Source organism: Odocoileus virginianus, chromosome 28, assembly GCF_023699985.2.
Source record: "Odocoileus virginianus isolate 20LAN1187 ecotype Illinois chromosome 28, Ovbor_1.2, whole genome shotgun sequence".
In the NCBI taxonomy this organism is placed as follows: Eukaryota; Metazoa; Chordata; class Mammalia; order Artiodactyla; family Cervidae; genus Odocoileus; species Odocoileus virginianus.
Window position 1 is genome coordinate 41,611,616 of NC_069701.1, and position 27,433 is coordinate 41,639,048.

Genomic DNA, 27,433 nt, shown 5'->3' on the forward strand with positions numbered 1-27,433 from the left:
CGCAGTCACGTGTTCCGTCTCGGGAGCAGCCAGGGAGCCACTGCGTCACGGTCCTCATCTCACAGTCGCCAAAGTGGATGCGCCAGGTGTAAGCGCGTGGCCCCGGAGGAGTCCTCGCGGCGGGCACTCAGGACAGGCTGGGGCTGTGACCATCACACACGAGTGTGCACACAGGCACACACGCAGACACGCATGCACACCCAGACACAAGCACACACGGCCATGCAGACGTGCATACCATCACACCCAACACACACGAGGCACACCCAGAGACGTCAGTGCACGCACACGGGCACACACGCACACACACACATGCACACACTTGGACATAAAAAGTACCGGAAAATGCACACGCACAAACACACGTGCATCTAATACAAACACAGAAATGCAGGCACACAGGCACCCAAGCACCCACGCACACAGTGCCAGACACACACAGACACACCAGTGCACACACACGGATGCACACGGGCACACACGCCCCACGCGGGGACGTCAGGGACAGCCCGACGGGGCACTGCAGCATGTGACGCTGGCCTCTCTCCACAGCAGTTTTCTCTGCAGCTTTTCCAAGTCCCCGGCCACCCTGCCTTCAGGATCTTATTAGATTTCGTCCTGGAGGAAGGGGACCCACTCTCTTTAAAATTACAGCCATAATTCCAGCTAACCGTGTGAAGTGGAATTTGAGGCCTCAGGGGAACCCTTTAATTCAGCTTTAAGCGGCTCCCGGAACCTGGTGCTTCTCCCTGGGGTGACTCAGAGTGAGAATCTAGACCAGAGCCAGGAGGGCTCCCGGGCCTGAGGATGAGACGGCAGGGGGAGGTGTGCACGGGTCCCAGCGCCAAGGTGTGCCTGGGGGGTGCTGGCTCCCAGGGGGCAGGCTGGGACCCCGCCAAGGGGCCAGGAAACTGGGGTCCCCAAGGGCAGGTTCTCCCCACACCCGCACACCGCAGCCTGGACACCTGGCCTGCTGCTCCTGCTCACAGCAGTCGGCCTTCCCCCAGGACCGCCTGGATCACTGACCCCTCCACCCAGACTCCTGGTCCCCCTCCCCAGCATCCCTGGTCGGAGCTGGGGGTGTGGCATCAGGAAGGACCCAGGCTGGCTAGAGGTACCGCAGGCAGGCTAGGCAAGGCCAACTCAATGGTGTGCGGCGGGACGGGGAACCGGGTCACCGGGCAGATGGCTGGACCAAAGGGGGCACTTGCCCCTCGCCAGCCACGGAGCCAGGCCAAACACACAGTGCGCCGGCTCTCCCGGGACCACCAAGGGTGAGGGCAGAGCTCAAGAAGGACAAAGTCTCACGACCTGCGCCGGCTCCAGGACCCGGCCTCAGTGCTCTAATCTGGGAAATGGGGACGCAGGGTCTTCCCTGGAGAACGAGGGGGGTGAGCCAAGGCACGTGGAGCAGCGTGTCCACGCGACACTGCGGCGGGGGGCGGGGGTGAGAGGTCAGAGACAGCGCTGCTCCGACTAGCACTGAGGCCCTGGCCAGGAGTCCAACCCCAGCAGGTCTCAGCCTGGACAGACAAACGCCGGGGGCCACGCGAGGAGGGGGCGGGTGTGCCTGCAAGCTGGAGCTCTGGGTGGGACTGCAGCGCCCCGGCTGGCATAGGAGACGGAGCAAGGGAGAGCCCAGAGCCCCAGCGAGATGCCTGGGGGGGGGGGGTTCATGCCAGGTCTGGCCTTTGCTGGCCTTATCCCCCCGTCTAGAGAGGGGACAGGAATGGGGTTGCAGCCCCTGGCTGCTTCAGAGTCTGCTGAGACGCCCCCTCCCCGTCCTCATCCCTGCCTCGTGGGCAGACAGATCAGGACCAGGCAGGGCTGTCACTGCACTGGCCGGGGCTTGTCATACCCTCGGCTCTGCCAGGGCGCCTCGGCCACGAACGCGGGCGCTCACTCAGGCTCAGGACCGTGCACGCTGAAGCCTGGTCCAGGGAGAAACCCAAGTGTCCAGCAACAGAGGGACAGATAAAGAGGGTGCGGCACACACCACACGCAACGACACACGACTTGGTCATAAAAGAGAACAAAGCAACGCCATCTGCGGCAACCTGGTTTTTTTGTTTTTTTTTTAAATCTCTCAGTCCTGTCTGACTCTTTATGACCCCATGGACTATACAGTCCATGGAATTGTCCAGGCCAGAATACTGGAGTGGGTAGCCTTTCCCTTCTCCAGGGGATCTTCCCAACCCAGGAATCGAACCAAGGTCTCCGGCATCGCAGCAGCCTGGATGGACCTAAAGATGATCACAGCGAGTAGAGTCGGTCAGACAGGCAGACGTCGTACGGTATCACCTACACGTGGAAGCTGAAATACGGCACGAGTGAACCTGCCTGTGAAACAGACTCACAGACAGAATGGACTTGTGGTTGCCAGGGGCAGGGGAGGGGTGGAGGGGGAACCTGGGGCTCGTGGAGTGAACTAGCAGACAGAACGGATGAACAGCGAGGCCCTCCAGCGTAGCAGCGCGAGGACCTACACCCAGTCTCCTGGGATGAACGTTAGTGGAGAAGAACATGCAGAAAGAATGTCTATAACTGAGTCGCTCTACGGTACGGCCGACACGACACGATGCTGTAAATCAACTCTATTCCAAACAAAACCCCCCACACAGCCCCTGGAGGAGCTCGCAGCCCAGAGCGGGCCGGTGCCCTTAGCGCCTTCTCCATCCACACTTCACGTTTAAGACCCCGAAGCCGACGCACAAGGAAATGAAACAGCCCCGGGCACCCGCCACAGCCCAAGCCGCCCCAGGAGCCCAAGGGGCACCCACCCTTCCTGGTGCAGTCACTGCTCTCAGGGGGCAGTCTGAGCCGGGGCAGAGCGGGGCTCTGACTTTCACGCGTTCTCAGCATCCGCGTTGGAATCAAGCAGGCATCCTGCTCAACCTCTGGTGGCGCCCCGAGGTCCAGAATCCAGGGCACCTAGCACAGAGGTGCCCCTCTCCCCGGTCCCCCTGGACCCGCTCCCCTCCCGTGCCCCCCACCGCCCAGGTCGCTCCTTACCCGACGTGCCAGGGCTGCCGGGGCCTCTTGGCATCCTCGCCGGCTCCGCCCAGCCTGTTGAGCGAGGGGGACCGGCTGCGGGGCCCGGGGGTGTAGCTCCCGAGGGTCTTGGCGGCCCCGTCGGCCTTGCTGGGCGTCTGCTGCAGCAGCTGGGGCGAGAGGCTGAGGTGGGAGGCGGCCGCGCAGACGGCCCAGTCGGGCGCGCCGGCGTTGAGGTTGTTGTCACTATTGGAGCGCAGCAGGAGCCGGGGGGCGGCCAGCGTGCTGGGGGGCCGCCGCCTGCGGTTGGAGTACGCCGGGGCCTCTCGGAAGGGCACTGGGTCAGAGAGAGCGGGAGACTCGGGTGAGCGCGCGTGGCACCGTCATCCAGGAGGGGTGCCCGTCCCCCGCCCCCCCAGCTGCCCAGGACATGGACGCTGTGAGCTCTGTGCTGAGCCCCCGAGGGCCCCCGTGGGTGCAGAGCTCGCCCCAACACAGAAGCAGACACGGGTGGATGCGGAGTGCGCCCCCCTTGCACGGAGGCTCAAGACAGCGCTTGAGATGGAAGGGGCTCGGGTCCCACTTCCATCCACGTGGTGCCCACACTTCCAGTGGCCCAGAGACCGTGGACGGACTGGCTGCCCCGGCTCACAGCAAGGACAGGCGGACACGAAGGCAGCCATGGAGTTCCTCCTCCTCCTCGCCACGACCTGCACTGGGGGTTGGATCGTGTCCCCCCGAATCCCTGTGTTGGAGGCCTGACCCCGAGCATCTCAGAATGTGGCCGTCTTTGGAGACGGGGTCTTTTAAGAGGTGATTAAGGTAAAATGGGGTCACTGGGGGGCCCTAATCCCACAGGACGGGGGTCCTTGTAAGAAGACGAGGTCAGGACACGGACAGACAGAGGGACTGCCCTGTGAGGACAAGGGGAGGAGGCGGCCGTCGGCACGCCCAGCAGGGAGGCCTCAGGAGGACCAGCCCCGCCCACACCCGGGTCTGGGAGTCCAGCCTCCAGGACTGGAGACAGGGGATGTTTGAGCCGCCCCGTCCGTGGGGCTGTCACAGCAGGGAGGGCACGTGCACGCGGCTCCGTGGCTCTCCTGGTGGGACTCCATCTGCCTGAAACCCAGTGTGGTGCTTTCTCCACCCATCAAACCGGGACTTGGCAGCAAGCATCGAATAGGAGGTGGTGGACACACCTCGCCACGCTTTTCATGAAGCTCTAGACCAGAGGCAAGCCCCTTGCCCTGTGATGTCAGCCCAGCCAGGGGCTCAGAACGAGGACACGGTCCTTGGGGACTGTGAGGGCTGGAACCCACGTGGTCGGCACCCCGGGTTTCTCCGAGGGCTGGAGCCAGAAACAGAGTGTCCTTGCCAAGTGTGTGCGTGCTCCGTCGCTCAGGCGTGTCCGACTCTTTGTGACCCCATGGACTGTAGCCCACCAGGCTCCTCTGGCCTGGGATTCTCCAGGCAAGAATATCGGAGTGGGCTGCCACGCCCTCATCCAGGGGACCTTCCCGACCCAGGGATGGAACCCAGGCCTCCTCCATCTCCTGCGCTGCAGCCAGATTCCTCGCCCACCGGGCCCCCAGCGAAGCCTGTCCTTTCCAAGAAGAGGCGTCTAAAGAGACGCAAGCCTCCGGGCCGCAGGGGAGCAACACAGCAGCCGCGACAGGCAGCAACGAACACGCGCCTCCTCGCTCTGTCCCTCCCAACACTGGACTGCAGAGCGGCAGGAGGACGCACGCCCTCCCAGGGGCTGCTGGGACGTGGGAGGACCAGTGTCTCCGAGGAGAAAGGCGAGCTCAGGACCGAGTCCCGCACGGCCCGCCGCCCCGGCTGCCCGAGGTCAGAGGCGGTGAAGTTCGTCATGGGAACCAAGGACAGCTGCACCCCACCCAGAACCTGGGCAACCCCCTGCTGCCGGCCACGCTGGAGGGCCGCGCTCACGGGGATGGAGGTGGTGCTGGCAGAGCTCCACCGAGACAGCTGCGACCCAGCGCAGCCTTCGCTGCCTCCCTGGGAGGCAGGACCACCCTGGGAAAGCAGACGGCAGCCAGCCCGGGGTAGCTGCATGGAAATGGCACGAGGCTTCCCAAGGACGCACACTTGGATTTCACATCTTGGCTCATCATGAGAACTTGGAAGTGACCCGCGGGAGAGGTCACGCTCTTTCCAGCAGAGACGCCAACCTGCTTCCTCTGAAGCCCGTCTGTCAGGGCAAGGCGCACCAGCACTCGAATCTACTCCAAACTGTGCAAAGCAAAGGATCTCTTCAGCGCCAGCCCGGCCGGGAGGGAGACAGGGGGCAAGAAGGGCGTGCCCCGTGGACCCCCATCTCTGGGGCCGGAGAGGCTGCCCTGTCCAGGGCTTGGCCCCTGGTGAATCAGTCCAGGTGTTCTGGGGGGAAGTCTATTTCAAGGAAAAGTCCCGAGTTTGTCTTTGCCAGTCACTGGGGAGACTAGCCCCATGTCACTCCCACTGCCAGCATCAGACAGTGGCCAGAAGACTTCTGGAAGGACTGAGGGTGACTGGAGCCCCACCCGGCAGAGGGGCAGGGGGGACAGGAGCCCTCACTAGGACGGCGGATCCAGGATCTCAGAGAGCGATGCTCTTCCTGCCGAGATCGTCAGTGGCAGGACCACAGCACCTAGAGGAAGCCAGCCTCTTGAGCACATGCTCACAACAGAGCCCCCTCGACTTCCTGGCTCATCCTTCCTGCGCCCACCCGAGGACAAGCCAGAGCTCACGCGGATGGAGGGGAGGGGTCGCCCCAGCTCGGAGGGGACTCCCCCAGACCAGGAAACACTTGCACCCCATGATGCGAACTCATGCTGAGGCTCCCAGATTCCCTGACCTTAGAGTCAGTTATATTTTTCTGATGGATATAAGCGAGTACAAACGCCCTTGCTGGAAAGTGATGGAATTTGGGGGGAACCCTGCCAATAGCTACGACAGACTCCTGAGGGGAAGCACAGTCTAGGGGAGAAGGGAACAGGGTGAGCAGAACACCATGCCCCCAACAGAAACACCCATGCTGAGCACACAGTACCAAGATCAAAGTCCCAGAAGGTGAATCTGGGCTCATCGAGTAAGCAAATGTGCTCAGACAAAGGCTGTCTTTCTGTATGTTCCTGAGAACCAGGCGGAAGAGGTCTTTCAGACAGTGGCAGCAATTCATGGGGCGGGGGCAGGGGGCAGCTGCCCTTGGAAGATTAAGGGATGAAAGAGCTGGGACTTCTGCAAATACGTTCTGCCCCAAGGAGCCAGTAAGCCACTCAGCTGGACTCTCATAGGTGACGTTTCGGTGAACATTCTAATGAACGCTATCTCACTGAATTACCAAGATTCACATTAAGTTCATTTCCTGTGTGGTGTAATTGGAAATCTCTTCCATGTTTCTTTTCTGGCTTGGGCTGGGAATTATCTCCTTAATTCCTCTAACCTCACATCTTCATAAACCTCCCGGTTTCATAAAATGAGAGCTCCCTGTCTTAACCAACTAACCAGAACCCGCCGTGGAAATGTTGTTGCTGTTTTATTTTTTTTAATGTGCAAAGGGTTAGAAATAACTCTTTTCCTGTCTGAAAATGATTAATATTCCACCCAACTGTTTCCTTCTTTCAGACAATCTGCAAACTCTAAGTGGGTGGATATTTTCTTAGCTTAGCCTTCCATGCATGTATTTATACGTTTCTTTTCCACAATACAAATTACCCAAGGTATGCAGAAAAGCAGATGCACTTTCAAAGTCTGCCACAGTGCATTTCCCACCCGCTCCCCGAAACCACAACCCGGGGATGGCCGAGGGACTCCGAGCGGCGGTTCTGAAAGCGCCCACCTGGCCAGGGCAGCCAGCGCCTGCCCTGGCCAGGGCTGGGGCTCCTTGCTTCTGCCTGAGTGCTCAGCAGCCTCCAGGCAGCTGACAGATTACAGCCAAACTTCCTATTTTCCACAGGACTTAGTTCCTTAACAGTTAGGTTCTGGATGCACTAAGGATGCACAAGCTACATTTCTGCAAGGGGCTGGAGACTTGGGCGGGTGGGGGGTTGGGGAATGAAACCGGCACCTTCAAGTGGGTTAACAGTCCAGATCAACTACAACAAAGCCCGATCGCCCACCAGAAGTAATTACTCCCTTAACACGGCAGGAATGAATGAACCGGCAATTTTAGGAGGACCCGGAGTCCCCGGTTCCCCCCCACACCCTCGCCCGGGTCGGAAGCTGCTTGTTCCCATGCGCTCCGCGCCCTAAGGCTGGCTCTCCGCTTACCTTCCTTCTTGGTGAAGGCATTTAACAAAGACTTCATTTTCCCTCCGACTTTGGCAGCGGTCCGCTCATTATATAACCTTCTCAACTGGGAGGAAGGGAAGGGCAGCCCGGCCCCTGGGCGCCGGAGCAGTTTGGACCCGGGGAGCGGCGGCGGGCGTCTGGCCACTGCCTGCCTCCGAGCATAGCTGGGCAGGCCAGACCCAGCGCGCTGGTGACGGAGCCCACCCCATACTCGTCTGTCAGCTGGGAGCCAAGCGTGCGTAGACTGAGGCTGCTCTCAGAGCCCACGGCCGCTCCCCGCGCCCGTCATGTGAGCGGCGTTCCCCTGCTTTTGTGATCAGTACATCGGGGAGGAGGCTCGCAGGCGGGAGGCATCGGTGAGCCCCGAGCCCCGACCACCCGAGGGCGGGCGCTGGGGCTGGGGCTCCGGTCGCTCCAGCTCAGACCCGCCCGGGGCGACACAGCACAGCACCTGTGCTTTGCTGATTTTCATTCAAAAGAAAAAGCCAAGTTTTTCCTCGCTCTCTGCCGCCGCCGCTGCCGTTTGTCCGCCAGCAGACGTGGGGAGTCGGTCCCGGAGATAAAACGTCCCGGTTCCAGATAAGCCACGAGCCAGACCCGCGTTCACTGGGCGGTCAGGGCCGGTCTTCTGGAATCTCTGAACGTGACCCAGATTTCGGTTGGCAAGAATCAGACACAAGGACCCATTACTTCTCTGGCTCCCCCCCATGGAGGTAATGACCCTGGAGAAAACAGGATTTCCATCCCCCTTTCTAATTCTTTTTTTTTGGAAACAAAAGAGAGATGAAACAATTAAAATTGCAGCCCAGCCAAAGCTCGCCCTAATTCCAGGCAGCTGATAAAAAGCCCATTCTGAGCCAGGCTGCACGCTTCTTACAGAAGTCCGGGAGACGTGCGGAGAGGCGGCGGGGAAAAGTTCTGCCCGCGCGGCAAACGCAGAGGGCGGGGCCGTGGCGGGGAGCCCCACGGCAGGTGGCACGGGGCTGTTTCTGCAGGAGGAGAGAGGTCTCTCCGAAAGCTTAAGGGAGCTCTGCCGTCTTTGCTGCTGGGGCTGTAATTAAGAGTGCGTTTTCTCGGTTGCTAAGAGAGCTGCTTCTGAAATTTGAAGGGGAAAAAAAGAGAGAGAGGAAGAATGGGACGAGATGAGGCAAAGCGCCGGCAGCCTGTAAGTTGAATTCCATATGGTCGGCTCGCTTTGTGTCAACAAAAACGGCAGCGGCGGAAGCCTTGGGAGCCTCTCTCCACGGGACACCTGGGGCTGGCGGGACGCCTGTCCAGGGTGGTGAGAGCGCGGACCGGGTGCCCGTTACCAGCTGAGCACTTGATCGTCATTTCACTCCCACGATGCCCCATCGCAGGGCTTAGAGCTGCCTTCAAACTCTGCCCCGGGTGACCTCGCCCGCTACGCTGGAGACCCAGGCCACATCTAAGACTCGCCCTAGGGGACACTCAACCGCTGGTGCGTTTCACCCACGAAAACCTCACGACCTGCCCCACACCGCTCGCGTCCCTGGGGGACAGAGCAGGTGTTGGCAGGGGGCAGGCTGTCCTTGGACGTGGATGCCAGGCTGCAAAGCTTCCAGAAGCATCTCTCTCAAATGCAGAAACCAACAAGGGGACAACCGCTCCTGCCTAGGGAGCCTGCCACTTGCCCCCACCCCCGGTGTAGGAACTGTCAGAGATCTTCACGGTGGGGGTGTCCAGTTTATCAGGGGTGTGCTGGCTTTCTGCCCCGGCTGCGACAGGATGCCCCCGTGACAGTGACCTGGGGGAGATTCCTACCCCTGGAGGCTGGGGCCCTGAGACATGGGCCCCAGGAAACCCTCCGGGGAGTGGGTGGGAGGCTCTGCAATGCTCAAGATGCCGCCCCAGACTGCGGGCCTCCTGCCGCGCCAAGTGCCCGCGACGCCTTGGCCTCTGCTGTTGGCAGGGAGCACATGTGGTCCAGGGCCGGCGGGCAGTGACCAAGCCCAAGGCTGGAAGTGCCCCCGCCGCTGCTGGCTCCCGGTGTGGACCTGGGGAGCAGGGGGTCAGGAGGAGGTGGCTTCACTGGCGCCCCCCGCAAACATCCCGCGTCTTTTCCGAGGGAGGAGGAGCCCTCGCCCCCACGCTGGGAGCAGAGCCAGAGATGCCCTAAGAGCATGCATCCGGGGCCTAGGGGGGGACAGCTCCCAGCCCGCCTCCCCGGTCCTGCATACAGAGTGATAGTTCCTCATGGTGCCTTGCCCACAGCAGGAGCAGAGCCTGGAAATGCCGGGCCCCCGGCTGCCCGCCCAAGAGGTGAGACAAGTCTGAGGCAAATCCCAGAACCAGGAAAGAGGCCGGCTGGCTACCCTGGGGCAGAGGGGGGCCCCCAGCTCCCGACCACCCCACCTCCAGGTTCCATGTCCCAGGGCACTCGTGGACCCGGGCTGTGCAGGCCCAGGGGACGAGGCGGTGAGCGGGATGGAGACCGGCTCCCTCCCAGGCTGCATGAGGGGCAGGGTGGGCGCGTAAGCGCAGCCTTTGGGCCTAACAGAATGTGAGGGGCCCCGGGAAGCATCCTCAGCCCGACGATTCCCATTCTCACTCCCATTCCTCTAACAAGCAGACGGCCTTCCCAACCACCACTTCCAGGAATCCGTGCAAACGAGTCACTGAGATTAGCAGCAAGAGCTTAAGGTTCTCGTGTGGACCTACTGTGCGCCTGGCCCTCCAGACCAGAAATCCTGCTGGGAGGGAGGGGGTCCATTCCTGACTCCACCCACCTCGTCCACCTCCTCCCCAAAGGCAGGCAAGCTCTCCTTGAATGCTTCCAGCAACAGGGAGCTCACTACCTGTGTGCTGGCTCTGCGCCCATGCACACCGGCCTCCTTTCCCGTCACACAGACACCATTTCCAAACCCGCCACATGCTGGAAGGGAAGGCCGAGGCGTTCAGAGCACAGACTTCACCCCAAGAAATAATGCAGGTTTGGGGGTGTCAGAGCTCAGAGGCACAAGCTGGCTGAGCTCTCCTCCCATCAACTCCTAACAGACCTTTGTTCTGTTGCCAGGTCCTTCGTTGAGTAACCACAGTGACCGCGAGGGGCTGTGCTGGCCACATTGCGGAGGTTTGGTTTCAACGGGACTTCATTCCAAATGAGGGGGAGAACGGAGAGCAAAGATTCTGGTTCTGAGCTGGGCTGGGGTGAGGTTGGGTGGCCAGTGGCAGTGGGTGGGGTCAGGCATGGCATGGGGTGACTCTGTCCACCTGCTCACCCGCCCACCCACCCCAAAGGATGACTGAGCATCTTTTGAGTTGGGGGCCTCTTTGAAGGACAAAAAGCAGGAGGAAGGATTAGATGGAGCCTCCCCAAATCAGACAGCTTCCAGGAAGGAAGAAGGTCACCCTGGAATGAACTCCAAACTGTCAGCCGTCTGGCCTGGCCCATTAGCCATCAGTCCAGCCCCAGCCAGCCCAAGTCCGGTGCCAAGCCCTTTGTAAGAGGTAATAAACCAACAATAAACTCTGCATGAGCCCTCCATCCGCTCCCGCTCACCTAAAGGACCTGCACCCCACCCACCGCCCCGGTTGCTCAGACCTGCCTCCCAAACCTTCACGGTCTAAGCCCTTCATTTGCCACGTCTTTTGACAACTGCCTGACAACAGGCTGAAAATAATTTCATTGCTCGTATAAAAAAGGCTCTTCGCACATCAGAACATTTCAAGACGCTATGAAGTCCTGGCAGGGAAGACACGCCAGGTGTTATAAACACGCCTGGTGCGAGTCTGCAGGGCCGCTCTGCAGGGACGGTCAGCCCACCTCCTTCCCTGGGCCGGCCCGCATCCGACTCCAGGGCCGGCTCTGTGTCTTACGGCTCAGCAGCCCTGGGCTGGCCAGACACCCCAGTCCGCGGATTCCCCACCTGCAAGGTGGGAACAGCCCAGTGCACTCCTGGGGTCAACTGTGGTGGTCAGCCTTCTGGGGTCGAATCCCAGCGCCCCCACCTCCCAGCTCTGTAACCCCAGGAGAGGCACCACGCCTCTCTCTGACCCTGTTTCCTCTTCCATTGACGGGGATATGCCTGGTGCTGCCACACAGGAGGTGAGGACCAAATCACTAATAGTAATATTTACAAGTGCCTGGGTTTGAAAGTTGCCATCAATGGTTAAATAAAACATTTAATTAAAAAAAAAAATTCTGCGAGTGAATAGCAAATGAGTCTCCCTGGCCCCCACCCTGGCCCCATGTCTGTGATTAGCTCTCCCAGGTCCCTTAGAATGCATATACACAGTTTTTTTGGGTGCCACCTCCTCCAGGAAGTCTCCCTGAGGGATCCAGTCCCTGGAGAGACCCACCCCCACCCTCAGGGCTCCCATGTCAGCAGTCCTTCCGGGGGGCATTACTTGGTTCCATGGGACATCAAGCGGGTCCCGTGTCCAGCTCCCCATCACTCAGCAAATGAGGTGGGGGAGTGGGGCTCCCACAGCTCTGGACGTGAGTTAAGGAACCAGAGAAGAGGGAGGTGGCCCGTCCCGTCTCCACTTGTTTGGAGAGTTCCCGGGCCCTTTTCCAGGCCCCCCAGGTGGACTCCTCCCTTCTGTGCCCCACCCGGCCTCCACCCACCCCCGTGTCTGCCCAGGTCCTGCCGGCCACGAGGAGGCCCGCCCTGCAGGGCTCTGGGTCCATCTCACCTGCCGGGCAGGCGCGCGGGACATTGGGCAGGCCGGGCCCTCAGCGTCCCTGCCGTGTCCTGCCCGCCTGGGGGTAGGGGCAGCTGGGGTCATCCCGGGGCTTCCGAGGGCTGCCGGGGCTCCAGGTGACCAGACGAATGGCCAGGGCTCTGACCCAGCTCAGGGCGGCACCGGCTCTGCAGAGCCGCCGCGTGTGGCTGGTCACCAGGCTGGCTGCGGGGCTCCCAGCCCAGGCACCCCAGGCCCCCGGGAGCCACAGAAGCCCTCCAGGACCATCCCTCCCCGCACCCACAGCCGGAGCAATGTTCTCCATGAGACCCTGGCGGACGAGCCAGTGGGGCTGGGGCGTAAACGTCGCCAAGGGTCCTGCAGTCCCCGAGATGGGCACTGTTTCCCTTCTCCTTCCGAGTGGCCTGGGGGCTCAGTCAGGGCCCACCCCCCGCTCCTGGCGGCGGGCTGCAGAAGGGAGCGCCGGCTGGGGTGGAGGCAGGAGGGGCCCGAGTCTATTTCTGCCCCAACGCAAACTCGCGGAGGCGGCTGCAGCCTCTTGTCAGACAGGAGGCCCGTGGGGAACGGAAAAGAGAAGAAACTCCGGAGGGTCTCAGTGGCCCACCAGCCCCACCTCCGCCTTGTCTAACAGAAGTGACAGCCAACTGCCGGGCAGGAGACCGCTGAAGTGTGCGAGCCCCTCGCCCGGCTCGGGGGAGCAGGGCCAGGGAGGCAGCGGGTCCCCGGCGGGCCTGTGGGGCCAGACCTGGATTCTCCTGCCCACTCCCCACCTGAGCCAAAATAGCAGACCTCGCTTCCTTCCCGCGTCGCTTTAGATAACTGCGATTTAAATATTAGTAGGCAACATTTCTCCATCTCACAATCATTGTTCAATGAATCATACGTTTATAAATAACAGGAGATATAAAAAGGCGTCTCGGCAATAGTGCGGGGGTTATCTCTGAGCCAGCATGGAGGTATCTGCGAGAGGTGGGACATTCCAGCAGCTGGGACCGCAGCGGGGGGAGGCAGTGCTCCTGGAGGATTCGCAGAGGCCCCTGGCGGGGAGGCAGGGGCACCGATGAGGGGGCCGCAGAACCGCCCACCAGCGTGGAGGGGTCTCTCCCCAGGGTGGGGGGGTCTCCCTTCAGGGCCGCCAGGCTTGGGGACTCCGGCAGGGGCTACGCACCAGCCCTGAGACAGGGCTCCAGGGCCAAGAGCAAGTCAGAGCGGGCACAGGGGGACGGGCTTTGGCGGTCGAACTGGGGCTGACCACAAGGAAGATGGTGCATTCCGGAAGGACCCCAGGCTCCAAACTCCGCCCCCCGTCTCCTTCCTCTGTTCAGCTTCAAGTCCTGGAGAGATACTGCGCGCTGGGCCAACGCTCTTACCAGGCCACGTGGGGCAGCGGCTCCTTACAGAAAACCAGGGTGACCCTGGAGGCCCCTCTGAGAGCCCAGTGGTGAGGACGCCTGGACTCCCCACAGGGGGACCTGGGCTCAGGGCGCTGAGACAAGTCAGCAGTTCCCAGCCCACTACTCAACGGAACCATCCGGAGCCCCAAGGCCAGGCACAGACACCTCTTCCGGAAGTCTTCTGGGTGCCTGGATGGTTGGGACCGGACTGCAGGGGCCAGGACCACAGAGGACCCCTGAGGTCATGGGCCGCCCACGTCTCCGGACATGCTGGAGAGCTAACCACACAGAGGGATTTGTTGGAAGGCAGTCCCGGAGCTGGCTGGGGGTAACAAGGGTGCTAGAGACGGAATGCTGCGTTCCCCGCATTCACGTGCTGAAGCCCGGTCCCCGGGGTGACGCACTGGGAGTGGGGCCTTTGGGAGGTGACGTGATGAGGTCATGAGGGTGGGGCCCCGGGATGGGACTGTGCCGTGTGTTAGCCGCTCAGCCGTGTCCGACTCTTTGCAACACGTGGACTGCAGCTCTCCAGGTTCCTCTGCCCAGGGAATTCTCCAGGCATGAATACTGGAGTGGATTGCCATTCTCTTCTCCAGGGGGTCTTTCCAACCCAGGGATGGAACCCATGGCTGCTCGTTGCAGGCGGATCCTTTACCGTCTCAGCCACACTGGTGATGGGATCAATGCCCTCATAACAAGAGGCGTGGGAGGCATCTGTCTCTCGGCCACAACATGGCGAGAAGGCATCATCCGCTAGCCAGGAAGAGGCCCCTCGCCAGGAACTGAACTGGCCAGCACCTTGATCTTGGACATCCAGCCTCCAGGATTTCAGCAAGGCACCAACGGATGTTGTTTGAGGCACCGTCTGCGCTGGTTTTTTGAGAGCTGCCCGACCTTCAAAGACACCACATGTGGCCGACCGTGCCCTTTCCCCTGCAGGCCCCGGGGGTCCCCACGCCGTCACGTCCACTTCCCTGGCTTCTCCACGCGCCCCCGCCACCGAGGTGCTCCCAGCCCTGCTGGCGCCCGGAACACAGCTCTGGGCATCATCTCTGCTGTGGCCTCTACCTGGACTCCGTTACCCTCCCCTCCTGCCCTGGTTCTTCCAAGGCCAGCTCTTCAGCATCACTCTCCAGGTCGTCTCATCACAGAAGTGTTTCTTGACTGTTCTTTCTAGAAGGACAACCCTCTTATTCTCTCTCTTAGCCCCACGTTACTACTCCCTCACTGCATTCATCAAAATCTGAAATCGCAACACTTGTGAGTTTGCTTACACTGGTGTATTTTGTCCACAGGGACTGAGTCTCTCTTTAAAAAAAAAAATTCTTTCTTTTACCTTTTGTTTTTGTTTCTGGTGGCACTGGGTCTTCGCCTGGCATGCACAGTTTCTCTACTTGCGGCACACGCGTGGGCTTAGTTGTCTCACAGCACGTGGGATCTTAGTTCCCCGATCAGGGATCGAACCAGGTACCCTGCCCTTGGAAGGTGGATTCTCAACCGCTGGACCACCAAGGAGGTCCCCTGAGTCTGTCTGACTCATTACACCATCACCAGAACACAGCTCAGCCTCTCACAACATCTGTGCTTCACACCTGCATCAGTAAATGAACGAACAGGAGGACGCACTTCCCTCCCTACCTCCTGGACTTCATCACTGCGGCTTTCCCTGCATTTGCTTCACTACGTGAAACATCTGTTTCTAGAGCTCCTCCCACCACGAACACTTCCTCCCCACAGTTGGAACCTTCTGGAAAGCATGGGGCAGGACAGAGGCTTTACACAAGACACAAGACCTGGCACAAAATGGGAATGTAAAAAATACATGTTACGGTTATTAACATTTCAGGTCCTTGTCTGGCCATTCGTATCTGGGTCATCTGTTAATTGTGGTTCCCTTTAGTTACACACCATGTTTTCCTGCTTTTTTGCTTGTCTAGTTATATTTGATTCTGTATCAGCCATTGCGTTTGATATGGTGTACAGACTCTGGGCTTTGTTATCTTCCTCTGAAGAGTGTGGAGTTTCTCTAGCAGGGAGTAAAATTATCAAAACACTGTTCCGTGAAGGCACGGCTTTGATGCTTTTGTCAGGAATCTCTGTTTGCTTGGTCCTTGTGGGAGGTCCTGGCTTCTGGGGCCCTCCTGGGGTTCTGGCAGAAAATCTCAAGTGTTTGCCAAACTCCTCTAATAAGACAGAGCTCGGCTTCCCACTATCTCTCCTTGGCTCTTTGTGTTTTAAGCTACTGTGTTCCACTGGGATCCCTGGACTCTCACTTTGGACAAATAGTTCAGAAGTCAGTCAAGGATTTAGGGGGATTTATGTGCAGATCTGGGGTCTCTCCCCTCTACTTCCAGCTACTCATGCAGCCCTGACTGTGACCCCCAACTGCTGAATCTTCACCCCAAAGAAACTGACTTTCTGTCAGGGGACCCCCTCTTTCACATGGGTTCCCCCAACCACACCGAGTCCCTGACCTCCATGTCCAGAGGCAGCAGGAGGGGAGAGGAGACTCTGGTGAGCTGGTCAATGGGCAGTGGCCTCGGAAAGTAAGGTGACGAGATCGGGACGGCGGCTGCCTCCCGTGAGCAGCCGGGGAGGAGCAGGGTGTGGGCTCTGAGGGCCAAAGCAGTGGTCGGTTCTTTAACACCAACCCCGGTGTCATCACCGTGGCCCCCTACTCTGAATGCCCACATGGCGCAACCCAGGGCTGGACCTGCTACACGTTCTGTTCTCTCTGCAGCCCAGTGAGGTGGGGGCCTTTCATACCCACTTTACAGATGTGAAGACCAAGGCTCAGGAAGTGCCAGATTTCATCCAACCCCTTGTCCATCACTCCGGGGCAGCACTGACCTCACTTGCGCCTCCATCTCAGCATCAGAGCCGGACGGCGGGCTTCCCTGGCGGCACAGTGGTAAAGAATCCACCTGCCAATGCAGGAGACACAGGCTCCATCCCAGGTCTGGGAAGATCCCCCGTGTGGTAGAGCGACTAGGCCCGTTCTCCACGAGTACGTGCTCTAGCGCCTGGGAGCCACGACTCCTGAGCCTACGAGCTGCAACGACCGAAGGCCACAAGCCCCAGAGCCTGTGATGCACAACAAGAGACGCCCCCGCCCCACAGCTACAGAGCGGCCCCCACTCGCCACAACCAGAGAAGAGCCTGGGCCAAAGCCAGGCGGTGGCGCCCTGACCGCCGGACGGATGAGAGCTGGGTGGGACCTGACTCGGGGAGGGCAGGGCATCACCCAGGAGGCGGGTGACGAAGGAGGAAGCCAGCTGAGTCATCTGCGAGTATCCTGACCCCACCTCTGCTTGGGCCGTGGGTCCTGCCCCTGCTGGGCCTCAGTTTCCCCATATATCCATAAAGGGCCGAGTAGAATGTCCCCTGAAAGTCCTGGCCGGCAAATCCGAGGGCCCTGTGCAGCATGCTTGGCTGGGAGGTGCAGAGGGTTCTCGGGGCTGAGTAGCAGGATTTCAGGGGAGCAGTCTGGGTCGGCTCCCAAGCCTCTAAGAGACACCATGGGTCATCCCGAGGTGGTCGAGCGGTGCGCCATGAAGGCCCAAGGCTGCAGCCATTCCTGGAGGGGGCCTGCCATCCGCCAAGCCCCGGTTTCACCTGTGCTGAGGTTTGGCTCTGCGACCACCGTCAGGCTGAGCCATCTGTGAGCGGGGCGCTGGTGATGCCCTTTGCACACAGGACCTCTCAGGGACCCCTTCCCCTGGAAGAAGTGGGAGCAGGGGTGGGGTCTGCAGCCTGCCTGCTGAGGTCCCGTGGCTGCTGTGGGCGCCTCAGGAGGCCGCCTTGCTGAGCAGAGTGCAGCACGTTTCACCGAACCCGGCAACTCCAGGGAGCCAGCGGCTCACGTCGTGCTCGGGCAGGAAGCCAAGCCCTGCCTGGAAGCTGAAGGAAGCTTCGGTGCAGAGGCCCACGAGGTGGCAAGGCCCCTCCAAGCCACACCCCCCGAGTGGCATCCTGCAGGCCCGGCCTGGGAACGGGGACCCGCCACAAGTCGCTGGGCTTCAAGCTTTCGTCCCTAGATTCCGACTCCGTGGGTGAGCAGCTGTGTCACCCTCAACCTGTCCCCAGGCTGGGATGCTGGGTCTCAGGAATCCTTCCCCAGGGACCCCCAGCCTTCCTTGGGAGGGCCCACAAAGCCTCTGCACCCCACCGGTGACCCCCCGCATCTCTGCTGGGCGAGGAAGCCGAGCCGCTCAGGGTCCACACATGCCCAGCCCTGCCGGCCTCCCTCCACGTCTCTGGACGGACAGAACATCCAGCGCCGTCATCCCAGCCAACACGTCCTCCACGGCCTCAGTTCAGTTCATTAATACTCTGCTTTAAAAGGACCCAGCAAACGCCCCATTTTCCTAATTGGGTCAGCAACCGCGCCCGTGTACCAAACACAAACTGTTCAGTCACCACCACACAGCTCCGTTTCTGCCTCAAACTGGCACGCACCTTTCCATTTTAGGGGGATGACAACTTGGCTCCCTAAACTCCGAGTCCAGCCCACCATAGCCACATCTTTAAGAATGCTGTTTAACATGTATATTATCTAGGGTGAAACAGATCACCAGCCCAGGTTGGGTGCATGAGACAAGTGCTCGGGCCTGGTGCACTGGGAAGACCCAGAGGGATCGGGTGGAGAGGGAGGTGGGAGGGGGGACCGGGATGGGGAATACATGTAAATCCATGGCTAATTCATTTCAATGTATGACAAAAACCACTGCAATGATGTAATTAGCCTCCAACTAATAAAAATAAATGGAAAAAAAAAAGAATGCTGTTTAAGACACTGCATGTGTTTCCATTGAGGCACAGACTTGTCCACTCCCAGCAGAAAAGCTGCACAGGTGAGCTTGGTCCTGCATTCTGCCCTTCAAAGCAACTACCTACCGCCCCCGCATCCCAGGCCATGACTTGGAGTGTCACAGAATATCCTGAGAGTCCACATGCCCTTATTTTATGTGATAAACTCCTTACCGTCAGGCTGGGGTAGTTTTTGGCTTTTCGCTTTTATAAACATCACTGCTAAGAACATCTTGCGATTCTATTCCTAGGACTGGAATTGCCAGGTGGAAGGGCTGAAGGTTTCTGCAGTTATGGATACACTTTTGCTAAACCACTTTCCCCAAAGAGTTACATTAGTGATACAACGGGGTCTTGGAAACAAATTTTCTTAGAAGAAAAAAAAAATCATTTCTGGAAGGAGAAATAAAGAAAATATGTCTCAACCAGACAATAGTAAATTAACAAACACAAGAAGACCAGTGAGCTAACAAAAGCACTCGGAGTGGGTTTCTGGAGGGGATGTGATTCTACGCAGAGGGGCTCATCCATCACAGCCAGAGGCTTCTCCTTCCAGCTGAGAAGTGGGCTGCGATAACACGAGCCCATCCGGGCGGTCAGGTAAGTCCATGAAGCTTCTCCTGTTTGGCTTCATGAGCTTCTGCAGAGTCAGCACGGGCTGAGCTGACGACTCTGACCTTGGAACTGGGAGGGGCAGGAGGCTGCTGTGGACCCAAGGGCATGGGTGGAAGGACAGGAGAGGCGGGTTATCACGCCCCCGAGTCATCCACACAGACCGTTCCCAGGGATCTGAGGCAGGATGCGGGGCAACACCATAAAACTGAGATCCCATAGGAAGCAAGACTCAGGCGACGGAGGAGAGAGAGGCCTGGTGAGATTAAGAACTGAACAGAGGGGGACGTCCTTGATGCTCCGGTGGCTGAGACTCCGCCTTCCCATGCAGGGGACGAAGGTCGGACCTCCGAACGGGGAACTCAGATCCCACAAGCCGCGGGGTAACTAAGCCCGTGCCCCACAATCACTGAGTCCGCGCCACAACAGCGATCCACACGCCAAAACTCAGACCCGGCACAGCCGGATAAATAAATAAAGGTCTATAAAGAGCATCAAACAGGTGGCCCCGAGTGAATGAATGCACATTTCCTACACATCCCACCGAGAGATGGGAAATAAGGGGCTAGACCAAAGGAGGAAAAGACAGTGTGTATTTCCAATTTGCCAGCAGTGAGGCTGACAACAGACACCCCGCAAGGTGGTGCTGTGCTGACCTCGCCAGTGCCTGACCCCGAGCTTCCTGCCATCGAACTGCAAGCAGCTCACAGCGGGGCAGGAAAGGGCAGATGGTTCCCATCTCCCCCAGGATAAAGGCGGCCCAGGGCAGCAGCCGGGCGCCCCCCGACACTGGGTTTCGTGTCTTTTGCAAAGTGGAGAGGCAGGGAGGGGGATGGGAGGGTCTGGGATGGGCCTTCAGGAGGACAGCAGCCACGTGCAGTCCGAGGGAGACAGCAGGGGACAGGCCCACCTATCTGGGCAAAAAAGGACCCCCCCCCACCTTTCCGTGGGCCTCCTGGGGTGATAACTGCGCCCTCGGGGCCTCAGGCAGCTCCTCTGTGAACTAGTCATAGTGACAATGGTGATGCTGATGCTGGTAGACGCCGACCCTCTGCTGACCAAGTCTCAGTCCTGCTATAGCACCGTGCATGCCTCATCTCAACACCAACGCGACAAGGAGCAATACGGCCCCATGATACCAGGAAGGTGACTCCCGCTCAGAGAGGGTCAGTAACCCACCCAAGGTCACACAGCCGGGATGCAGGCTGCGGAGGGGCCCGGAGTCTGCTCTCTCTTATGTCAGCACTCGCTCTGGCGCCTGGAGGACCTACCCCAGCGGGTGCCGTGGGCACCTAAGGGGATGATCCAAGCCTGGAGCCTTTGGTGAGTCCCCAGCAAGGAGGACACATGTGCCCAAGGGCATAGGACGGATTTGGGAACTTATCCCGGTTTGCCGAACAGGTCGGAGCCAGGGGGCCGGGGCTGTTCCCCTGCTCTGATCAGGGGTGCTACCTCGGCTGGGCCGTCAGGGCCCCGGAGCATTTGGCTGAGGTCGTGGCTTCATAGGGGAGGGGTGCAGGCTGGTGCAGAAGGGGGGCCCCCACCACCCCCCAGCAGGGTCCTGCAATAGCCTCGGGGAGACCAAGCCACTGGCCTCTGCTTTGGGCCTCAGCTGAGCTGTCCAGGGTGCAGGGCTCCTCCGGCAGCTGGGGCGGGGTGTCCTGCCTCCCCCAGCACCCGTCTGATGAGGGGGTCCGGCCACGCGGCCCTGTCTCTCAGGCCCTCTCTGTGCTATTAAGCAAGAATGCAAGGCCAGGAAACAGAGCATCCACCCCAGAGTCTGTTGCTGGTGTTAACAAAGTTGGGGGGGCGGCATGCCTGGCTTCCAGGTCACCCATCGGGGCGGGACTACCCCGACCCCATCCAACAGAGGCGCCACAAACCCACCTGAAGTTTCTCTGGACAGGGGCCCGGTGCCCACACCCCGCGGGGCTCATCTCTGCCCTGAGACCTCCCCTGATGCGGAACCTGGTCTCCCCCTGCCAAGTGCCGGGTCCCCGTGCCCAGTCCCCCATTAATTCAGGACCCTGGGTCACAGACGCCGTGTCTAAGCCATCTGAACCTGCCCCGGGGTCTTCACATAAATGAACTGACTTAGCTCTTCCTTGGGGGGCACCCCACCTCGTAAACTCCCCGAGCCTTCATAGTCTGGCCTCCAAGCAGGTCCCCTGGGAAGGTGTGGACCAAAGCTGAGGACAGGACCTGGAGACGTGCCTGGGGGCCCCGGGGTGGGGTGCTGGGCAGGAGGGGGCTGGCCAGGGTGGGCCGCGCGTTCCTGGGGCTCCGAGGCGGGCGGGCCCGGCTGGGGGCGGCTTCACGTGCATCCTCAGCTGCTGAAAGAGCGTGAGGTCCGAGGCGCTTCACTCTGCAGCCCACGGAGCAGAAGGAGGCCTCTCCCAGGACAGCGCTTTCCCCGAGTCTCTTAGCTACGGCTGTATTATTACGACTTCCTAAAAAAGAAGCCGGCACCCTGGATTTCTACAGAAAATCTCATTTCAAATGCCGCGACGAGTGACTATTTTATCGAAATGTGTCTTACAGTACGGGTGAAACGATCTGCTGTGAGCCACCAGGAATTTGGGGACTCGAGGCTTTGCATGACAGCTGCCTGCTCTCTGAGCACCCCTGGAGAGGGAAGGGGGTACCCCCAGCCCACCTCCGGGGAGCCCCCCAGGCCCAGCATTCACACGGTGACTCTGGTGTTGACTCAGCATGGCTTTCCCAAAGTGAGTTCCATGGGACCCTGAGGGCCCTGGAGGCAAATGGTGCAATACAGAAGTTTTGGGAAATGCCAGGTCAAACAAAGCTGGGGGCTTCTTTACCGCAGGCCCCATCTGGGCCTTTGACATTCTAAACATGTCCTGAGGGTCCAGGAAGCGAATAAAGTGGGCAGTGTTTCCAGCAGGCTTCGGCTGCAGACCTGTGTCTTGCAGAGCCGGCAGGAGCTCGGTAGAAGCCAGGACTCTGCCCACGCGACCAAGAGCACAGGCTGGGGGCCCTCCAGACACGGGCCCTCCCACAGCCCACCCCAGGGTACAGGCATCTCACTTCAGAGCCAGAGCTCTGCCCTGCCCTGTGGGATGAGCCTGACAGAACCAGAGCTCTGCCCTGCCCTGTGGGATGAGCCTGACAGAACCAGAGCTCTGCCCTGCCCTGTGGGATGAGCCTGACCCCAGTCCCCGTCAGAGGCCGCCAGGAAATCAAACTGGTACCAGATTCTGGGGACCAGTGCCACGCAGACACGCGGGCCTGCTGACCTGGGGCCCCCGCTCAGGGGTGCATGTCCTAGGAGCATGGACGGCTGGGGCCCCGAGTCACAGCCGGTGGTGTAAACAGCCTGAGCTGAGCCCCCGGGACGGCGAGCACGCCAGGCACACCCACTGCAGGGACAGTGGCCTCGGCGAGGACAGTGGCTGGTGGTCGCAGCAGGCCTGCCAAGAAATGAGGGGCCTGGCTGGCGGGGGGGCCCTGCCTCCACCGGAGCACACCAACATCCCAGCCTCGGTTTCCGCCTCCATCAAATGGGAACTGAAGCACTCGAGTGAGGATGAAACGTGCAGACACACACGTCAGCTATGCCTGGCTCCTTCCTCCCTTTGAACATTCTTCTTGTGGCGTCTATGCAGCCAGAAGGAAACCAAAGCAGAAAATACGCAAACAGGAGCTGTCAAAGCTACTGACAGCTGCCGTTTATCCTGTCTTCCGGCTGATGATGGGATAAATGCTCCACCACCGGTGTGCATGCTCACTCAGCTGTGTCAGCTCTGTGACCCTCTGGACTTCAGCCCGCCAGGGTCCTCTGTCCATGGGCTTCCCCAGGCAAAAATACTGGAGTGGGTTGCCATTTCCTCCTCCAGGGGATCATCCCGACCCAAGGCTGAAACGGCATCTCCTGCCATTGCAGGCAGACTCTTTACCGGGCTTCTCTACTTTATCTTCTTTTAAAGCAATTATTTTTAAGAGTGGTCAAACACACACAACATAAAATGCACCATTTCTGGGAGTCCTGTGGTGGCCTAGTGGTTAGAATTCCGAGTTTTTGCTGTCAGGGCCCAGGTTCAACACCTGCTTGGAGAACTGAGATCCTGAAAGCTGTATGCACGTGCAGAAAGTTATTATTATTATTTTTGCAATTTCTAAGTGTACAGCTCAGTGGTGCTAATCACATTCACGCTGCCGTGCAGCCGTTAGTCTGGAGGACGTCTCCCCAGACTGACCCCCTGTCCCCTTTCCCCACTAACCCCTCCGCGGTTGGGGTCCCTCCATCTGCTTTCTGTCTCTCTGAGCTGACGACTGCAGGTCCTCTTACAGATGGGCTTGAGCAGGGCTTGTCCCTCTCTGACCGGCCTGCTTCCCTCCACGTGTCCTCTGGGTTCTTGTGGCAGCAGGTGTCAGAACTTCCTCCCTGACCCCTTGAACCTTCACACCAGGGTTAGGAGGTCGGTACTCAGATGGCCAGAGTGGCTCAGAGAGGTCAAGCAACATGCCCAAGGTCACCCAGCTCCATCTGGGATTGGACCCTGGAGACGTCTGCTCCAAGCCCCACCCAGCACTGGCCAGCCTCACGACCACGAGGAGCGGGGAGGGGGGAGGTTCTCACTGGATTTTCCCTGAATGAGAAGCCTGCGTTTGCTGGTGGCAGGCACGGCTGGTTTGCAGGGCTCCCTCCCACGCACCCAGCCAGGGCCCAGAGCTGCTGAAAACGTGTCCTGGCCGCTCCTACTGTCCGTTTCCGCACAGAACTCCTGCTGATCATGCCCAGGTCTCCAAACTTTCCATCCTACCGAGTCCCTCCTCTCCATCCCTTAGATCCGAACCACAAAACCTCACAGGGAAAGGACAGACTTTCCTCCAGAAAAGATCTCCTCAGTAAAGGCTGAGTAAAGGGCTGGTGAGGCTCAGGCTCCTGCCCGGCTCTGGTGAGGCTCAGGCTCCTGCCCGGCTCTGGTGAGGCTCAGGCTCCTGCCCGGCTCTGGTGAGGCTCAGCCTCCTGCCCGGCTCTGGTGAGGCTCAGCCTCCTGCCCGGCTCTGGTGAGGCTCAGGCTCCTGCCCGGCTCTGGTGAGGCTCAGCCTCCTGCCCGGCTCTGGTGAGGCTCAGCCTCCTGCCCGGCTCTGGTGAGGCTCAGCCTCCTGCCCGGCTCTGGTGAGGCTCAGCCTCCTGCCCGGCTCTGGTGAGGCTCAGCCTCCTGCCCGGCTCTGGTGAGGCTCAGCCTCCTGCCCGGCTCTCCCCTTTCCGTCCTGCTCTCTTCCTCTGTAACAGAACCCGGCCCTTTAGTTGGTCACCTGGTCTCCCAGGAAGATGGCATTTCCCTTCTAGGAGGGAGCTGTATGGTAAGGTCTTAGCCACTGAGATGCAAATAAAAGCTATGTTTCCATTTAGAAGCATCATTACACAGTAGGGACATGCCTGTCTCCTACTCCCTTTTCTTTGTGGCTGATTAGAATGATGATGTGATGGGTGGAGTTGAAGCAGCCACTTTGGACTATGAGGGAAATTGGGAATGAAGTCTACATAGAGCGGAGCAATAAGATAGAAGGAACTGGGCCTCAGACACCAGGGAACACTGCCCCATGGCTGGAATACATAGCTGAGCTTTTATTGGAAGGACAAACTTTTGAAAATTTTGGAATTAATTGGTTACTCATAGCCAGATCTCACCACAACTATTAGAAGCTGGCAACCTAATACCCAAGAGAGAAACAGTCATTAGGTGCTTCAGGGCCAGTTGGACCCAAGGGTGGGGCTCAGCTCCCTTCAGTGGGTGCAAGGGTCAGGTCCACCACGGTCCTCATAGTCTGGTGGAAAAGACGGACTCCTAAACAGATAATTACAACACAATGTGATCAATTAATACGAACCACTGACATAGGGAGGTCTACCAGGCATTCTGGGCCAGTTCCTACACACCCTTGAAAGCAATAAACACAGTTTCTTTTAAAAGCAAGACCTTACAGGCCACTCTGCATATAGAGGAGTGGAATCTGCAGTGTAGGCTGATCGTGAGGGAGACCTGGGGGGTCTGCTGGGGAGACGAGCACTCTGATCCAGACACAACACCCTGCTGCTCGCAAAGCATTTAGAACAGGGGTCCCCAGCCCTCCAGGACAGGTCCACAGCCTGTTAGGAGCCAGGCCACACAGCAGGAGGTGAGCGGGGGCTAGCTTCGTCTGTATTCACACGCACTCCCCATCATCACGTTACTGCCTGAGCTCCGCCTCCTGTCGGGTCAGCAGCGGCACTAGATTCTCACAGGAGTGTGAACCTGACTGGGAACTAGGAATTCCAGGGACCCAGGTGGTACGCTCCTTTGTGAGAATCAGCCCGAAACCATCCCCCTTCCCCTGGTCCATGGAAACAGTCTTCCGTGAAACTGGCCGCTGGGGCCAAAAAGGTTGGGGATTGCTGGTTTAGAAGGTGCTTTAGGGCTTCCCTGGGGGCTCAGGTCGTAAAGAATCTGCCTGCAACGCAGGACACCTGGGTTCAGTCCCTGGGTGGGCAAGATCCCCTGGAGAAGGGAATGGCAACCCACTCCAGCATTCCTGCCTGGAGAATCCCATGGACAGAGGAGCCTGGCGGGCTACAGTCCAAAGGATCACAGAGTCGGACACGACTGAGCGACTAACACCTTCACTTTTCACTTTCCCCAGGACCTGCGGCACTGAAGGCCAAGGGGGCTCTCTGTGTGATGTGGGGTGCGGGTGGGAGGACCGTGGAGAGCAGACAGGACTGAGGGTGCCGCCCCTTTGAGGGCAGCAGGGGGGCAGGCTGCGGTCTGTGAAGCCCAGGGCTCTGGGCAGGGGGGTGTTTTCCCTGAGACCCACGGCTGGCACACGTGTGTCGACAGGAAGAACCCAGCGTGGGGTCCTTGTTCACAAGATGAAGCTGAGGGCCCCTGACCCAGCGATGAGGGAAGTTGCAGGGAGGGGCAATCTCAGACGCCTGGTGCTGGATTTGCAAGGACAGATGGAGCGTTGGCAGGTCCAAAAGGGGATGATGGAGCCTGACTGTTTCAGGGACTGGACTCCAGGACCCTAGGTGGATGGGGCTGGACCAGGGGTCCCAGCGCCTCCCACAGCCCTGCTGCTTGGAGCTTTGGGAGCTCCGGAACCTTCCAGCGCCGCAGGGAATATTCCCCGCCCAAGAGGACAGATAGGAACCAGAGCTGGGCCTGGGGAGCGCCTGTGGCATCGCTCCTGCATTCTCTAAGGCCAGCGCGGTCCCGCGCGGCCCGGTCTTGGCCCACACGACCTAGGCAGGTGTACCAAGCAAACAGCGCCTGTGAACTTGGAGCTGGCCTCGCGTGGGATGATGTCTGGGCGTCCTCGTCAACTCCCAGTCAAGGCAGGAGGTAACACTAACATCCGGGCGTGGTCTCCGAACGGAGGTCCTGGGGCTGCCATGGCAACCTGCCGAGAGCTGGGCAGAAGAGCAGCGATGCAGTCTCTCGGGCTCTGGAGGCCGGAAGTCCGAAATGAAGGTGTCAGCAGGGCCAGCTCCCCGCGGGGGGTGCAGGGGAGCAGCCCCCTGCCTCTCCCAGCTTCTGGGGGCTCCAGAGTCCCTCGGCTTCCGGCCGCGTTCCTCCAGCCTCTGCCCCGCCTTCTCTGTGTGCATACCCAGAGGTCTCTGAGCCTGAGGCCCCCTCTTTTCTCTCTCTCTTTAAAAAAACATTTATTCATTTATTTGGCTGCACCAGGTCTTTGTTACAGCAACGTGGGATCCAGTTCCCTGACCAGGGATCGAACCCAGGCCCCCCTGCATTGAGAGTGTCAAGTCTTAGCCACTGGACCATCAGGGAAGGCCCCCTCCTCTTTTTTCTCTTATGAAGACGCCAGCCAATGCATCTCAGGCCCATCTTAATTCAGTGCAACCTAATTTTAACTGAACTAATTAAATCTGCAAAGACCTTATTTCCAAATAAGGTTACATTCGGAGGTTCTGGCTGGACATAAATTTTTCTTTGGTGGGGGGGGGGACACTATCCAACTTGCTTCCCAGGTAGCGCAGTCGGAAGGATCCTCCTGCCAATGAAGGAGATTCAGGAGATACGGGTTGGACCCCTGGATTGGGACGATCTGCTGGAGGAGGAAGTGGCAGCCCACTCCAGTATTCTTGGCTGGGAAATCCCATGAACAGAGGAGCCTGCCTGACTACAATCCATGGGGTCACAAAGAGCCAGACACGGCTGAACGTGCACATGCTATTTGACCCCGTGAGACCGCCCAGAGATGAGATGTCTCAGTACTGACAGTGGTTATCTCAGAGGAGTGGGGATTTGAGTGAATTCAGATGAATCCATCTTCGTGTAATTTCTGTAAAGATCAAATATGAATTCTCTAAATAAACACATACATTTTTGATCAAGAGCCAAATTGTTTCAAGTCCCCAAGGCCCTTTGTTAACCATCACTTGAAGGAAAGTCACCCCCCTCCCACCCCTGCAGGAACGGCATAAATCCTGGTGAGTCCACCCAGGAGAAGGTGACCAGCTGATAACCGTGGCCGCCACCACTACCCAAATTGGCCCCCGGGGCAGAGGAGGCTCCGACTGCAAGGGCGAACCTTCATCTCCCATTCAGGAGAGAGCTAGCAAGGGCCCTTCTCTAGGGAGATGCAGGAAATGTGGGTGGCAAGGCCCAGCCCCCTGGCGGCAACCATGGGACAGTCCAGCT

General features: G+C 59.4%; 1 protein-coding gene across 7 annotated transcripts in view; it reads right to left on the bottom strand.

The window, feature by feature from the left end:
- Positions 1-27,433, bottom strand: part of SHANK2 (SH3 and multiple ankyrin repeat domains 2) — a 549,988-nt gene that overhangs the window by 296,874 nt on the left and 225,681 nt on the right. For 6 of the 7 annotated variants that reach the window (XM_070457813.1, XM_070457814.1, XM_070457811.1 and 3 more), the window contains one exon: positions 3,013-3,328. In XM_070457813.1, the coding sequence (XP_070313914.1) occupies positions 3,013-3,328 (316 nt within the window). Of the gene's footprint in view, positions 1-3,012; positions 3,329-7,263; positions 7,917-27,433 lie in introns of those variants that run through there. The other variant, XM_070457817.1, reaches the window with a different exon arrangement.